Source organism: Suncus etruscus, chromosome 14, assembly GCF_024139225.1.
Source record: "Suncus etruscus isolate mSunEtr1 chromosome 14, mSunEtr1.pri.cur, whole genome shotgun sequence".
NCBI classification, from domain to species: domain Eukaryota; kingdom Metazoa; phylum Chordata; class Mammalia; order Eulipotyphla; family Soricidae; genus Suncus; species Suncus etruscus.
This window is the reverse complement of record NC_064861.1, coordinates 85272571-85290055: the sequence shown is the minus strand read 5'-3', so window position 1 is coordinate 85290055 and position 17485 is coordinate 85272571. Positions and strand designations below refer to the sequence as shown.

Genomic DNA, 17485 nt, shown 5'->3' with positions numbered 1-17485 from the left:
CTGGACTTGTAAATCTGCTTGCCTGTGTCCACAGAAAGTGTCAAGAGGTAAGGCTGAGCAGTAGGTGATGACCGTGACTGTGTGTGCAAACACACACACACACACACACACACACACACACACACACACACACACCACAGAGTATGAAATTTGGCAGTTGCTAAGCATCTCGGGAGGGAGAACAAGCAAAGGGAATGAACAAGGGACAGAATGAGCATGTCCCTTATCTGCTTGAGAAGGAAGTTTGGGTTCCTACATTCGGGCTCCTGGTTAATGATGAGAAGGAGGCGGGGATTGGACACAGTTACATAAGGGGGCGTGGTGCAGGCTCTAAAAGGCACTTCTCCTGGGAGCCGTGGAGAGGAGACTGGCCGGCCAGAACCATGGAGCTCAGCGTCCTCCTTCTGCTGGCTCTCCTCATGGGACTTTTGCTACTTGTATCAAGGGGCCATCCCAAGAATCGTGGGCGTCTCCCTCCAGGCCCCCGTCCCTTGCCTTTCTTGGGAAACCTTCTGCAGATGGACAGAAAAGGTCTGCTCAAATCCTTCCTGAAGGTGAGACAAGGACCAAAAAGGGGTGTAGGGGTGACGTCTGTACTCATTTATGGGAAGAGATGAAGCTTCCCTCCAGGTACAGGAGAAGCTGTGCCATGTTTGGCGATTAAGGGCCATGGGATGAAGCTGGTAGAAGGTGGGCAGAACAGAGACTTAGGCGCCCCTGCTTTGTTGGAAGCCCAGGGGCTTTGTCCTTGCAGTGGGTAGGAGGGCAAAAAATGGTGTTTGGGAGGAAGCCAAGAGTGTAGAATTTCACACTTCGGTGCCAGTCTCTGTCTCTGGGAGCTGGTAGAGAAAGAACATAGGGCTGGTTACACCAATCAAATAAGCGTCTCCAAGAACAACAAATTATTTCAAAGACTGTCCCATATCTGTGGCGAATGATGGGAAGGCTGAACGCACCAATGTGGAAATAGAGTTGCTGATACTGCGGGTGACGTCAGGCTTTCTATTATGGTTTCACACATACTGGTTTTGTTATTCACTATTATTCACTGTTATTCACTCACCCACAAACTAATCAACTTGCAGAATCAGAATGATTAAATATGTGCCTTTTTGTTCTGTTTTGTTTTGGCCACACAGGCGTTGCTCAGGAGTTACTCCTGGCTCTGTGCTCAGGAATCACTTCTGGTGGGCTCAGGGGAACATATGGAAAGCCTAAAATCAAACTCAGGAATATCTGTGTGCAAGGCAAATGCCCTACTCACTGTGCTATCACCCCAGCCCTAAATATGTGACTTTTTAAGTACTCTGTGGCTCTGTTCTTCCCTTCTTTAATGCTGGACAAGATGCCCTCAGTCCTTGTCCTTCTCTGATTATATATTTTCTTTTAATTTAAATGTATTTATTTGTTTTAATTTAAAGGAACAGTGCTAGTATGAAGATCACATGTTTACAATAATGTTATGGTCTATGGTTTTGCTATATAATTATAGCCTCTCACCACTACTCAAGTTCCCTATTCCCTATACCAGCATCCTTGTATTTTTTCTAGTCCACCTTTTGGTAGCAAAAAAAATTGTTCTTTTTGCTTTAAAACAAAGAGAGAGTTTAATCCCAGGTGTGGGGTCTCTTGGTCCATATCATTTAATTATCCTAGTTACGAGGATACAGCACTGACTTGCAAATTCTGGAACTTATATTTTTCCCTTGACCCAGAAGAAGCTAGAATCCATAAACATGGTGGGGGAGTTTCCTTGGGTCTTTTTCACAGTGACCTGGTGGTCTGGGTCCAGGTGGACCCTGTCCTCTTAACCAGGTGGACAGTGAGGTTTTTGGGAAAGACTCTTTTTCCTCATCCAATAGTAAGGGTTTCCAGGGAGAAGGCAAGATCGAGGTCAGTGCCTCCCACACTAGAACAGCTGGATGACTTGGTCTTTCCTGAGCCTTTTGGGAATTTGGTGAGAACATTGTGCTCTGACCCTATCCATTCTATGACCTTCTGTGTCAATCTGCCCAACATTGATGAGTTCCTTCCTGACTTCAGACCTTCCCTAGTCTATGCAAGGATCATGTAGGAGACAGACCGAGAGAGAGAGAAGATTGAGAGACAGATAGAGATTGAGAAGATACTAGATGTCAGGTGGTTTTGGAACTAAAGAGATAGGGATTCATGTTGTAATCAACAGGTTTTGCATGTAGAAATCTCATTTACATGCTCCATCATGTACTAGCAAGCAGTAGCCCTCAAGCACTGCTGGATTGCCCCCCTAAAAACAACAATCAAAAGATTTCTATCAAGATTAAATGTCTTGTTACAGCATGGTAGAGCAAATGCTCATTAAATAGAAATGATTTTGTTTGGGAGATGAACCCCATGGCACTCCAAGTTCACTCCTGTCAGGGCTCATGGGACCATATGGGGTGCTTCGGATCAAATCTAGGCCAGCCATATGCAAGGCAAGTGCCCTACTCACTGTACTATTGCTCTAGTCCCAAATAACACCTACTGTGAATCACTGCTTCCTTTATTTGGTAATTCAGTCATAGTTTTCAGGTCACTTCTGTGTGCTGTAGAATATTCTAGGCATTGATAAAGCATATAATATAAACCAATGTATCTACCAATGGTGGTTCAGGATTATTATCCAAGAAAAATGTCGAGCTGTTGGTGTAAAGTTGTGTTTGGAAAGTAAGGTTGATTCTTCAGTTGATATGTCTGAGAGATGTGGCCAGAGTCAAGGGTATGGACAGGAATTATAGTAAAAACTTTGAATTTCTGAAAAAAATGGTCAGAACTGGTACTCAAGCCAAAGTCAATGACAATAGAATCAAGAGACCCAAACTATTACAATCAAAACACAAAATGGACCTATTACTCTGGTAGACTAAGGGGCTAAGAGTGGAAGTATGGAATGCATGCTGGGAACTCTGGTGGAGGTAGGTCAACATTGGTGGTGGGAATGGCTCTAATTCACTGTCACTACATGTCTGAAATACAACTATGAAGGACTTGTAATTCACAATCATCTCAATAAAAAATTTAACAAAAATCATTGAATTTCTGTGCTACAGAGGACATCAGTTATGAGGCCTGGGTTGGTACAACCGCACTCTTTGTGGGAAAGATATGTATAAGTCTATGTGTTATAATGATTAGACAACAAGGATAACCACAGAGATCCAAATATTACTAATCCTGGATATGATATACTTGGCAGATCCGAGACCAATATGGGGATGTTTTCACTGTTTATCTTGGACCAAGGCCTGTTGTCATGCTCTGTGGAACAGAGACCATTCGGGATGCTTTAGTAGACCATGCTGATGGTTTCTCTGGTCGAGGAACAATTGCTGTTGTTGAGCCAATCTTCCAAGGATATGGTAAGGACCTTGAAGGTATCAGGGATAGGATTTACTATGATGCTTTGTAAGGGCGAGTTGGAAGTGGGAGATAAAAGAGTCCTGAGGAAAGTCTTTTTTTGTTTGTTTGTTTGTTTGTTTGTTTTTGGGTCACACCTGGCAGTGCTCAGGGGTTACTCCAAGCTCTATGCTCAGAAATCGCTCCTGGCAGGCTCAGGGGACCATATGGGATGCCAGAATTTGAACCACCCACCCTCTTCATGCAAGGCAAATGCCTTACCTCCATGCTATCTCTCCAGCCCGAGGAAGAGTCTTTTAACCTCTTCTCTGACCTATTATTTTTTCCACCAACAGGTGTTGTCTTTGCCAATGGGGAACGTTGGAAGACCCTTCGGCGATTCTCTCTGGCCACCATGAGGGACTTTGGGATGGGAAAACGCAGTGTGGAGGAGCGGATTCAGGAGGAGGCTCAGTGTCTGATGGAGGAGCTACGGAATTCCAAGGGTGAGCACTGGGGAAATGGTAGGGCAGAAGGACAGTAAAACACATCACAAAGAACAAGAACAACCATGGCTGGTGTGGATGTGGGGAAAAAGGGAATCTCACTCACTGCTGGTGGGAATGCCATCTAGTCCAGCCTTTCTGGAAAACAATGTAGAGTCCTCAAAAAACTAGAAATTGAGCTCCCATATGATTCAGCAATATCATTCCTAAGTATATTCCCTAGGAACACAAAAATATAATACAAAAATGCCCTCTACACTCCTCTGTATATTTCAGCACTATTTACAATAGTCAGAATCTGGAAGCAACCCAGATGCTGACTGGCTAAAGAAACTGTGGTATGTCTACACAAGAGAATATTATGCAGCTGTTAGGGGAAAAAAAATCATCAAATTTGCCCATACATATATGGACATGAAGACTATCATACTGAATAAAATAAGTCAGTGGGAGAGAGATAGACACAGAATAGTCTCACTCATCTGTGGGATATAAGAAAAATAAAAGACAGTAGGGTAATAATATCCAGAGACAATAGAAGTGAGGGCCGGAAGGACCAGCCCATACTATGAAGTCTACCACAAAGAGTGGTGAGCACAGTTGGAGCACTAGCTGCACTGACGATGACAACTATCATGATGATGATCGTGAGAGAGGGAGCAGTAGAATAGCTGTCCTGAAGATTAGGCTGGGGAGAAGGGAAGGAAAATGGGGACATTGATGTCAGGAAAGTTACCCTAGTACAGAATGGTATACATTCTATGACTAAAACTCAACTATGAACACTTCTGTAACCACAATACTTAAAAAGATTAATAAATAAATTAATAAATAAATAAAAGACAAAAAAGAGTGAAACTGAGCTAAGAACACCAAGAGATGTGCAGGGTGCGTGGCAAAATAAATGGGGATGTAGTTATCAATAAAGAGAGGTAAATAGAGAAGGACAAATCCCAGAGATTGCTAGATCTGAGACAAAGAGAGGGTTGGAGAAGGCTCAAGGTGTTCAGAAGAGATGCTGGGATAGACTGGCAAGAGCAGTGGCAAGATATAACCTTACAATCAGGGGTCTCAAACTCAATTTACCTGGGGGCCGCAGGAGGCAAAGTCGGGGTGATCCTTGAGTGCAAAGTCAGTAGTAAGCCTTGAACATTGGGGGATGTGACCCAAACAACTAAAACAAAACAAAACAAAAAAGATTCCTCTAGGGCAGGGCCACAAAATGTTGTACGGAGGGCCGGAAACCCAGGGGCCACGAGTTTGAGACCCCTGCACATGTTAGCACACTCTCTAATTTGCTCAGGGAAAACAACTCACAGTGAAAGAAAAACTAGTGTTTAGAGAAAAGAATGCCCAGAGATAAAAGAGGAAAGCAGAGGTAAGTGCTGTGAGTTTTTCTTCTGGGCTGAAAGGAAGTAAGCAGAGAGGGTAATGGGAGGAAGTGTCCAGTCTAAGTAGCACTTCCACTTGCTTCTGGATTTTCTCCAACTGGGTATGTTGAGACACAGGTCACAGGGTCTCTCCCACAGCAAATGGAGAACATCCACGCTGAGTGTGGAGGGAGAAGCAGAGGCAGAGACACAGGGAGTGAGAAGGATAGGAACAGAAAGACTAAGAGGCAGCATGGCTCAGAAACAGAGAAAGAGAGACAGAAATGGAGGGATCAACACAAAGAGACCAAAGGAAAAGAAAAGGCAGAGAAAATAAAGACACTAAGACAGGGACAGGAAAGACTGCTGGGGAACAAGTGAAACCCAAGAGTGAAGGAGTGAAGCTGCACCCACCTGGGGCTCCTAGACTCAGAGCACTCCTGTCCATCTACTCTGAGCCTGGAGTGTGGAGGCAAAAGTCAAGCAGAGAAGATTAGTTCCCTGAAGATAAACAACCCCGAAGAGACAGGACAAGCACGTGACTTTTAAGGAACAGGGAGATCTGTGTTTTGTAAGATTGAACACCCACTCTATGTTCTCACCCTCGAAACTTCACTCTTCCAGCTCCCAGAGACACAGCAAGGGCCAAGAAAGGGGATCCATCACACAGCTGCTATTGTTGGCTGCTTGAGTCTACCCCTGGGCCCCAGGAATGAGCAGCTGCATAACTGCTCAATCTCCACCATGGAAGAATGATGCACAGAGCTCTGTGTGCCTATGAAATGGGCCATCAGCAGACCTGCCCCTTCCTCAGAACTGCAGTGACAGTTATTGGAGAAGGTCTGAAACATAATATATGCTCATGAGTGTGCCTGCTATTGGGCTGTTTCCTGAATCTTCACTAGGCTAAAGAGGACAGTGACAGAAGTGGGCAGAATGCTGGGCTCCATAGGCCTTTGGGTGAATCTGCAATAATCTACATTTCCTCCTAGGAGCCCTCCAGGATCCCACCTTCTTATTCCATTCCATCACCGCCAACATCATCTGCTCCATTGTCTTTGGGGAACGTTTCTCCTACAGAGATCCCCAGTTCTTGCGGCTGCTGGACTTGTTTTTTCAATCTTTTGCTCTCATCAGCTCCTTCTCCAGTCAGGTCAGTAGAGGGAAAGGGTAATGGGGGAGGTGATAGTCACAGAGGACAAGGGTTAGGGAAGTTCTGCTTAAAGGTGTAGGATTCAGCACAGGGCTAAAAGAGGGAGCAAATTATTAGGCAAATGGAAGGAGGGATGCGAAAACCTGAGGCAGGAAAGGTGGTAAGATAGAGTGAAATATCAAGGAAGAAAGAGTGAGAGACAGTGACATGTGGGCTTGGAAGAAACAGATGGAAAGGTGAAGGCAAAGGGGAAGGAGAAGGAAGAGAGAAAAATAGAGATAAAAGGTTTATGAAAGTGAGAGTAGGGGGAAAAAAGGAGTTAAGTGTGAGACTTTTATACCTAACTCTTCTGTTCCTGATTACACCAAAACTTTGCCTCTATCTCCCGAAAATCAACAAAATAGAGAAATCACATCTCATTATTTTGTCCCACTTCACTTCCCTTCATATGTCTGTCTACTTCTTCCCTTTGTTCTGTTCTGAGGCCCAAGGTGGAACACACAGTTATTCTGGTGTCTCATATTTGGTGCTCCAAATAAGGTGCTCCACAGGACTCACACATCGTGGGTGCAGAGCTTGCATGTGTCTGAATTCCTGATATATCATCATCGTGATACCAACACACACCTGCAGTGTTCGGGCCACATATTTTGTGGCTCTGCAGACTATGTTAGGAGAGACTGATGCTTGGGATTTACTTCTTACTCTATGCTCAGGAATAATTACTGGCAGTGCTCAAAAGATTATATGAGGTATCAGGGATGGAACTCAGATAGTCATGTGCAAGAAAAGCACCTTACCCTCTGTTCTAGCTCTCCAGCCCAAATACTCGGGGACTGACTGGACATAGATTGGCAGTGCCAGCTTGAAATTTCATCATTTATTAAATGCCATCTTTTTTTAAAAAAAAAAATCACTTCATAGATGATAAAGAAATAAGCTTGTCTTTGAAAACAAGTGAATAAACATCCCTTTATTAACTAACCTTAAAATAGACTTAATGTGGGCCTGGAGAGATAGCACAGCGGTGTTTGCCTTGCAAGCAGCAGATCCAGGACCAAAAATGGTTGGTTCGAATCCCAGTGTTCCATATGGTCCTCCGTGCCTGCCAGGAGCTATTTCTGAGCAGACAGCCAGGAGTAACCCCTGAGCACCGCCAGGTGTGGCCCAAAAAAAAAAAAATAGACTTAATGTGTGGGTGGCCCTTGATCCCGTATCTTGGGAGTCAACCGGCAGCATGCAGAGTAGGTGAACTATGAAATCAATAGCACAACTGGGAAAGGAGATCCTTGTCTAAGTGGGTTTGTGTGAGGTAAATAGAAGTCTTTGTAATAGTTTGCATTTATATCTGTTCTCATTGCTTGCTTTTTCCCTTCCCTCTAGGGAAAGGGAATTTGCACACATCAAACCTTGTAGTTGAGACTCAACTATATATATATATATATATTATATATATATATACAATATATATACAATATATGTAATATATAATATATATTAATATATATATTAGTTTTGGGTTACACCTTGAGACACTCAGGAGTTACTCCTGGATCTTCATTCAGAAGTCGCTCCTGGCAGGCTTGGGGGACTATATGGAATACCGGGATTCGAACCGGGTCCATCCTGTGTTGGTCACATGCAAGGCAAATGCCTTACTGCTGTGCTATTATTTGGGCCCCTCAACTGTATTTTAAAGTAAAAAAAAACTTGAACTGCAAAAGAGAGGACTCACTGACATTCTTTAGAGGAATGTAAGTCATATGGTAATTTGGTAATATATCCAGAGTTCCCATGGCCTCACACTTGAGAGTCTGATAGGAAACCAAAAGGGGACACAGGTGAGCTTAAGTGAGCAGTGAAACAAGGGAATTTTAATGGTCTCCCACAGAAAATTTTGGAGAGGAAAAATTTAGTTGGGGTTGGGGGCTCCTATCCAATTGCTTTGGTTATCCTTAGAAGGGGAAATTACAAAAGAATGCTATGTCTTACTGTTACATCCTTCATTTTTAGCAACTCTGCAACAAGTTAGATTTCACTTTTGTCATTGCACTAAGCAATAAAAGTATATGCTCAAATATTTTAATGGTTTGCTCCCTCATCTGTGTTAGCATCATATTCAAAGCACCAGATGCATAACAAGATGACTGAAGGTGAAACTCACAGAGAGATAAGGAGAAAAAGAAAGAAGAGAGAGGTGGGAGAGACCAACATAGGACACAGGATTAATGTGGAAGTTTCAGAAGAGAAAAAAAAAAGCAAAGAAAGAAAAGAGTTGGAATCAGTGCCAAAGGGACTTAAACAAAGGAGAAAGAGACAGAGATGGAGGGAGACAGAGAGGCAGAGGAGACAGAGAGATACACAGAGACAGAGATTCAGGATTGGGATGGATACACCTCCTTGTGACTTGCTTGCTCGGTTCCAAAACGTTTTCCAAACCCATCTTTAACCGACAGGTATTTGAGCTCTTCTCTGGCTTCTTGAAGTACTTCCCCGGCGCACACAGACAGATTTACAATAACCTGCAAGAAATCAACACCTTTATTGGTCAGAGTGTGGAGAAGCATCGCGAGACTTTGGACTGCACTGCTCCCCGGGACTTCATTGACACCTACCTGATCCGCATGGACAAAGTGGGGCTTGGGGGAGAAAAGGGAGGAAAGAAGGGGAGGTGAGATGAGAAAAGGGATACTAGGGCTGGGAATAGTAGGAAGCAAAGACTAGAGCAGGGGAAGGGGAGATTAGGGAAAGGGAAGAGTGGTAGGGCATCAAGGGGTGGAGTGAGAGAGAGAGAAAGAACGCAGGACAAAAAGTGCAGAAATTGGTGGAGACCTTCAGAAGTATAAATAGGGTCAGGGAGGGGAGGAAATAGAACACACCAAAGAGATAGAAAGGCTGAAACAGAGCCCAACAGAGAGAATTGGACACATGAAATAAAGAATAATAGGTGAGCTATTGTCAGACACCCAGACACTGATGGGGGTTCCCAAAAATGTGCATGCATTCATGAAGCTCCAAGCCCCCCAACCCAAACTTTATTCCCTGGATGCAGGAGAAATCCGACCCCAGCACCGAGTTCCACCAGAAGAACCTCATCATTACTACCCTCTCTCTCTTCTTCGCTGGCACTGAGACAACCAGCACCACGCTCCGCTATGGATTCCTGCTCATGCTCAAATATCCACACATCAGAGGTGGGCAGAATGGGTGGGGGTAATTTGTGTAGGTAGCTCTTATATCCATGTTCTGAGCTACCAGAAGTCAGAGTGGGGGGTCCTGCCAGAATAAGAGACAACATGTTAGTGCCTCTCAACCAGAAGCACTGCAGGTTCTGAACAAGCCCCCAACCAAGTGAATATTCTGGAAGGATGGATGTTGGCATGTTCTCCCACTTTCTACTTCTGTCATCTAAAAATCAATTCATCTGGCTGGAGTCTGTGGGGCAAAAAAAGAAAAAAATCGACTCATCTTTTTATCCTTCTATTCAGCCCTCCCTCCTTTTATAACTCCTCCGTCTTCCCACGCATTCATTTCCCTATCTGTTCTTTCATCATTAACTCACCTATCTACCTTCTGATTTTCTTATCTATTATTTACCCATACACATACAAGTCCATTTATTTGTTTGGATTATATGATTCATCAATTATTTGTCATGGATTCATTTATTTCTTCATATATTCACCTTTTCTATGATGCAGATTCATTCCTTATTCCTTCCATCTTTCACATTATATCTTTCACGTCATCAATTTTTTTATTCACTTTGCCGTTAGCAGCTCACTTATTTATGAATATCCTTGATGTAGTCATCGGTCATTTAATTCATTCATGCATTGCCCTTAATTCGCTCATTCCTTTACCGATTTGTTATTGGCCACTATTATTTATGTAATCCTCTAATTCCACTCATTTAGATGATTTATTTGACTAAGTTCATGTTGCTGTCAATTGGCTAGTAATTAATGATACAATTCAACTTTGATTGCTAAGTAAGTAGATCTATCCTTTGATTTCCCATTTATTAATTATTTTTAATTTGGACCAGTTTTAGTGATACTCAGGGACTACTCCTGAATTCGTGATTAGAATCATGTCCAGCAGGACTCAAGGATCTCTGAGGTACAAGGATTTAACTACCGTATTTGCTGGCGTATAAGACGACTTTTGAAATGAAAAAAAGTCAACCGAAAATCAGAGTCGTCTTATACGCCGAGTATATCCCAAAAAGCGTCTCGATATGCCGCTAAACGAAAATCATCTGGATATTGCCATGAAACAAATTTTCCAACTCGATCCTGCATCAATCACTGCAAGGCTGCTCAGACCGCCTCTCTAACTCGGCCAATCCAAGCAGGCTTTTGATGCATGCAAATTAGACAATGTTCTGGACCCGAATCTACACTGTCAAAAGCCTGCTCAGATTGGCCAGAGTCAGAGAGGAAGTCTATGACAGTATAACCTCTGAACCTTTGCTTGTTGTGATTGGCTCACTGTGGTACATACAGTTGCAGCACAGGAACGTTCTGTCTTATACAGCGAATATAGGCCTAAACCTATGTTTTAACTGTAAAATTAGGGGGGCGTCTTATACGACCAGTCGTCTTATATGCCGGCAAATACTGTAGGTATCTCACATATATAGCATATGCTTAGACCATAAAGCTATCTCCCTGACCCTCTTTCACTAATCTTTCCATCCATGAGTGTATTTGTGATATATTCATTTATTTATCTAATTATTTATGGATTAATCTATAGACATCATTTACTACTATATTTCATATGACCTTGATATCTTTTTCTAAATGAATTACTTTATTTAAACACCATAGTTGCAAGATTGTTCATAATAGAATTGGGTTGCTTTCTTTTTCACAATTGCAAAGTGGTTCATGGTTGAATTTCAGCCTAACTTGGTATCTTATCTACAATATAGACGTACTAGCTCACTTTCTACTCATTTTAGAGGGGTTTTTTTTGGAGGGGAAGTTCATTGTTTTAAGTGGGGGTGCCCACCTGGCAGCACTGATGGGTTGATCCTGGCTCTATGCTAAGAAATCATTTCAAGCAGGCATGGGAGACCATATGGGAGTCTCAGGATCGAATCCAGGTCAGCCATATGCAAGGCAAACACCCTACTTACCTGCTGTATTATTGCCCTGGCCCTCTCATTTTAAGTTCTTATTCAGAAATTCTATGCAAAATGGAGGGGGCATGTTATATGCAGGTGTTACCTGTGCATGTAGAAAGAAAACTTGTAACAGTAAGTTTCATAGGATAATAATTCTTGTTGCTTCTTCCTTCCTCTGCCCCAAGCTGGTTGCCAAGGAAGTCAGCCAGAATGTAGCCTTTACTATAGAGTTTTTCTGGTTCATTGGTACATGAACTATTGAAAACCACCAGAGAGCAATTTCCTTGCTGAAATGCCTCTTTCGAACATGCCTCTCTGGTCCCATTTTGTGTGCAGAGAGAGTCCAGAAGGAGATCGACAAGGTGATTGGCTCACACCGTGCTCCAGCCCTCAATGACCGAGCCAACATGCCATACACTGATGCAGTCATCCATGAGATGCAGAGATTTGGGGATCTCCTTCCCATTGGAGTTCCCCATATTGTCACCAAGGACACACACTTCCGAGGGTACATCATCCCAAAGGTGAGGCCAACCTAGGTCTGGAATCTTCTATGTGGTCATCCTGGTTTCTCACACACTCCTAAAGTAAGCCCTTACCAGTTTTTATTTGTTTATTTTTGTTTTGTTTTGTTTTGTTTTTGAGCTGCATCCAGCAGTGCTCAGGGATTACTCTTGGCTCTATGCTCATGGATCATTTTTTGGCCAGGAATCATTCCTGGAGAGGCCCTTGACAGTCTTACCACTGAGCTGTTCTTATTCTGCACCCCCATCCATAAAATAAAGGAATAAATGATAATGCCTTCTGATCTTATAACCTTCCCTAAGGGCACCGAAGTATATCCCATCCTGAACTCTGCTCTCAATGATCCACGTTACTTCAAGAAACCAGAAACCTTCGATCCTGACCATTTTCTGGATGCCAATGGGGCATTGAAGAAGTGTGATGCTTTCATGCCCTTTTCGATAGGTAAGATGGGCTGTACTCTGCATTCCAGTCATGGTGTGATAATCAGTCAGGGACCTTTGTTTATTGATCACTAAGTATCTGCCTTTACCTACCCTGTCATTCTTATTTTCACTACAACCATAGGATGATGTTGAGGCATGAGATCACACCCCTAAAGGTGTGGTGTCTAGACCTGGGCATCTATTTCAATCTGTTTACACTGTAATATACGATATTTATTAAATACTATGCTGAGACCATACTCTATGGGAGGTTAAAACTAATGCACTAGACAGTGACCAAACGCCATATATTTAATCAAGAAAGATGGAATCACAAAGAGAAAGACAGAGACTTGTAGACAGATCGGATCCAAATAGACTAAGACAAGAAGCAGCTGGAAGAAAACAGAAATTTCCTTTTCCAGGAAATGTAGCAAAGGGAATGGAATTTTATCATCTGGCCTCCAAAGAATGATCTCATTCAAAGAATGAATGATTGAAGTGTGTTTAAAATAAGTTGGCACAGGGGCCGGGCGGTGGCGCTGGAGGTAAGGTGCCTGCTTTACCTGCGCTAGCCTAGGAGACGGACCGCGGTTCGATCCCCCGGCGTCCCATATGGTCCCCCAAGCCAGGAGCGACTTCTGAGCGCATAGCCAGGAGTAATCCCTGAGCGTTACCGGGTGTGGCCCAAAAACCAAAAAAAAAAAAAAAAAAATTAGGTTGGCACAAATCAGTTGCTCATAAGGGTGTTTATTGTTGTTCTAAGGAATTAAGACTATGGGAAGTGATCTGTAGAGGCTTTGGAAGCTTATTAATAAAGTTTCTCTGAATTGAAGTTCTTGGCTAACATGAGAATGAGCTGTCAGCCTACAGAAGAGTGTTGTCTGCAGAGAAAACAGCAAGCAGCCTGAGATGGGGAAAGAATGGTGAATTGAGAAATAGGTTAGGATATTGGAGCTCTGCAGAATCTCAACATGCTCTGACGTGTCCTTATGTCCATTCTTCACTCCTCAGTAATACATAGAAAATCCCAATGTCCAGGCATCTCATCCTTTGGGAGAAAGAAAGACCACTATATAAGTTCCTACATTTCATTTTCATCAGTCATGTCAGTGACTCAGAATCCCTGTGTCTGTGTCTGCCCAGTGCTGTGGTACCTCTTATTTTGTCTTAAATGAGAGTGAAGATGGAACATGTGGAGTGGGAGAGTGAGATCCTTCCTACCATTTTTTGGGGGGTCACACCCCGTCAGTGCTCAGGGGTTACTCCTGGCTCTATGCTCAGAAATCATTCCTGGCAGGCTCGGGGAACCATATGAGATGCTGGGATTTGAACCACTGAGCTTCTGCATGCAAGGCAAATGCCTTACCTCCATGCTATCTCTCCAGCCCCTTTTCTACCATTTTAGAAAGAATTTTAAAAACAGATAATTAAGGACTGAAAGAAATAGAGAGACAATGTGAGCAAAAGAGGCATAGAGCTAGATAAGGAGGAAAACAAGGTAGAAGAGATAGAGTCAGAGAAATAGAGAATTTCATTCAAAATCAGATCCAAATAGACATAGACAAGAAACCAAATGGAAGAAACAAAGAAAAGGAGGAAGAGAGTATATAGGGTCCCACAGCAGATACAGAGAAGGGTGCAGGCTTCTGGCTGGCCTTACACAAAAAAATAAATCAAGACCTTGTGTTAAAGTTCCCCAGTCTACAAGACACATTCAAGCAGGTAGAGCTTCTAAAGCCCTGAAGACATAAACAAGGTCTGGAGTTATGTCCTGGAAAAGCCTTTTCTAGCTCATATGCTTGCAGTGTAAGAAGCAGGAGTAAAGATAAAGGTCCCCAAAATTTTCTGTAATATTCAGGGGGTTTTATTTTTTACAACTTTGACGCATATATCTCTGGGACTGAGCTCAAAAGCTAACACACATACAAAGAAGTATCAGAGACAGATCACCTCCCAAATAGAGATAAAAGCATCATAACAACTATACCCACAGAATCTGTTATCCATGCCAGTGTTACTCTTTTTATTTTTGACTTCGAAGTTACACTCGGCAGTGCTCAGAGTTTACTCCTGGCTTTGTGCTTAGAGATCATCTCCAGGGGCCGGCGAGGTGGCACTAGAGATAAGGTGTCTGCCTTGCAAGCGCTAACCAAGGAACGGACAGGGTTCGATCCCCCGGTGTCCCATATGGTCCCCCCAAGCCAGGGGCGATTTCTGAGCGCTTAGCCAGGGGTAACCCCTGAGCATCAAATGGGTGTCCCCCCCCCCAAAAAAAGAGAGAGATCATCTCCAGCACAACTCAAGGCATTCTATTGGTGCTGGAGATACAATCCAGGTTGGCCACATGTAAGACAAGTGCTTCACCCACTGTGTGATCACTCTGGCACCAAAAAATTACCAATGTTGACTTTTAACCTCACAGTAGTTCTTTGAGGTAGGTACTATCTTCTACATTAGAAAGGAAAAATATTAGGGGCTGGAGCAGTGGCACAAGTAGTAGGGCTTTTGCCTTGCACGCACTAACCTAGAATAAACCAAAGTTTGGTTCAATCCCGTAGGGTCCCAGATGGCCCCCTAAGCCAGGAGTAATTTCTGAGTGCATAGCCAGGAGTTAATTCCTGAGTGTCATCATGTGTGGCCCAAAAAAGCAAAAAAAAAGAAAAAAAAGGAAGAACAATAAAGGGCTGAATCATAAATAACATACAGACACATATGGAAGGGGCTATGCAAACATATTCATTTGTGCCCATGTCTAGCTAGAAAGTAGGTCTTTATACTCTTGGAAACACTGAACCTTTGGGATCCTAAGGAAACTACAATCTCTGTGTAAGGCAAAGGATTCAGAGATTGCATTTGGGTTGGGATCCTCCTAATACTCCACCTAGAATTTCAGGGAGAGGCCAACCCCAGGTGTATGTTATAACATGGATTGAGGTGTATGGGCTTACAGATGAGACAGAATAGAGCTTGTGTGTGATCCATTGTTTATAATAGTGTCCATACTAGTGATCCTTTGTGCCCACAGGAAAGCGCATTTGTCTTGGAGAAGGCATCGCCCGTGCAGAATTATTCCTCTTCTTCACCACCATCCTGCAGAACTTCACCGTGGCCACTGACAAGGCCCCTGAGGACATCGACCTCACCCCCATGGAGTGTGGTGTGGGCAAACTGCCCCCAAAATACAAGATCCGTTTCCTGCCCCGCCAAAGAGACTGAGGGAAGGGGCCCAAAAGATGCTGGGATCATTAGGAATCCCAACTTCTTCAGAAAGTGGCTCTTGTCTCTCTTCGTGTCTACCTTCTTCAGAAAGACCCCACTGCAAATCAGTATATTTTCCCTCCATAGTGGTCATCTCCACAGACTCATCCTTCCTCCTTCACACTTATCTTTCATCTCAATGGAGCTCCTCTATGGACTTAGATTTTCTCCTTCCTTCTGTTAATAGAATTCTAGAATGGGTATAGAGAGTGAAACCAAGGTGAAGAGAGGGAAAAATTCGTCTCAAGACACCTGTAGTTCTGTGCTTCCCTACTAAATGACTTCTCCCTAGAATCAACCAGTCCCTAGATATTAATTCCTTACACTCCATGATCTGTGTTTACATAATCATATCTGTATGGTATTCTCATCAATCTCTTATGATGAATGCAGCAATTGTGCCTTTTATGGACAAATTAACAAAGTTTGGACCCTGGCAGCAGTATTGGAGGTCACGTGGGTAGAGGAATGAGGAACAAAAAATAGGACATTATCTTCTTAGCTTTGGAGCTCAAGCTATCACTCTGCATCATTTTACAATGAAAGTGAAATTGGCATAGCATAACTTGAATCAATGTCAGGTGTTCTAGTTAGTAGCCTTTAATTTAACTCACCAGCATTATTTACTTCCAGACATCTTCATCCCCCCAGAAACAGAACCCTTCTCCATCAACAATCTCTCCCCCACTTTCTCAGTCCCTGGCAAACAACAATTTCCTTTCTCTCACCATGGACCATTGTCTCTTCTGGATATTTTCTATAAATGGAAACAACACAAAAAATGTGATCTTTGTGTGTGGCTTCCTTCTCTTGCCATAATATCTTCAGGGTTCAACCGCACTGTGGACCATGGTCATATCTCCCTCCCCTGTTCTTCTACTTAATACCTTGCCCTTCTTATTCCTGCGATGAAAGAATGTCCTCAGCCTACAATCCATCAAGATGTGTTCTCCCCCTACAAGTGCCATCAGACTCAATAAGCCCTACAAGTGTCAGGTGGGGAGCCATGCCATTTCAGATGTGACTTGCCAGCACCCTCAAGTTGTTTCCAGGTTAGAAGTTCCCTTTCACCTCAAGGCTGGCTCTGTCATTTATTTGATTTTAGGCACTGTGCTTTACAATATGGACAACAGCAGGGTTTTTGTACATAAAACTTTCCACAGACACACCCTCCACCAGTATCAACTTCCCACTATGGGCTTTGTTTATTTTGTGTTTTGTTTTGCTTTCCTGGACCATACCCAGCTGTGCTCAGGATTGACTCTTGGCTCTGTGTTCAGGGACTGTTCCTAACAGTAGAATCAGGGGGGCTTTATGTGAAACTAGGAATCAAACCCAAGTTAGAAGCATGCAAAACAAGTGTCCTACCCTGTGCTATATGTCTGACCCCAAAGCCAGTTATCTGAAGGCATGGCTGCTGTCTGGCTTCTTCCTGTATTCTTAATACTGGCACATAACAAAGGCTTAAAGGCATTTACTGATGAACAGTTCAACCATTCAATTTTCAGACCCATCCAACAGAGATTGGTTCCCCCATACTAGATGATACCTCCTCTACATGTCACTCTCTTGATCCCTAGAATAATTTCTATTCCCAAATGTCAGCTGCTCTGGATTACTTATGCTACAATGCATCCCTGGGACAAAATAGGCTGAGGACCAACGTGGCCATGCACACATATACACACACCCCAAACAAACTCCACCTCCCTCTGTTCCATTGAGTGGCTGGTGCTCTCCACTCAAGCACTGAA

General features: G+C 43.2%; 1 protein-coding gene across 1 annotated transcript; it reads left to right on the top strand.

The window, feature by feature from the left end:
* The first annotated feature begins 348 nt into the window (after positions 1-348).
* Positions 349-15776, top strand: LOC126028128 (cytochrome P450 2B4-like). Its single transcript, XM_049787178.1, has 9 exons — positions 349-554; positions 3218-3380; positions 3714-3863; positions 6226-6386; positions 8843-9019; positions 9439-9580; positions 11857-12044; positions 12348-12489; positions 15499-15776. The coding sequence occupies exons 1-9, from the start codon at positions 384-386 to the stop codon at positions 15687-15689; spliced, it is 1485 nt and encodes a 494-aa protein (XP_049643135.1). The 5' UTR covers positions 349-383; the 3' UTR covers positions 15690-15776.
* The last annotated feature ends 1709 nt before the right edge of the window (positions 15777-17485 follow it).

Bases quoted from the DNA above. Each gene is read 5' to 3' on its own strand.
- LOC126028128 (XM_049787178.1), top strand. From the start codon at position 384: ATGGAGCTCAGCGTCCTCCTTCTGCTGGCTCTCCTCATGGGACTTTTG. The intron at 6,387-8,842 runs GTCAGTAGAGGG...TTTAACCGACAG, and splicing joins TCAGCTCCTTCTCCAGTCAG to GTATTTGAGCTCTTCTCTGG. The intron at 9,581-11,856 runs GTGGGCAGAATG...TTTTGTGTGCAG, and splicing joins CAAATATCCACACATCAGAG to AGAGAGTCCAGAAGGAGATC.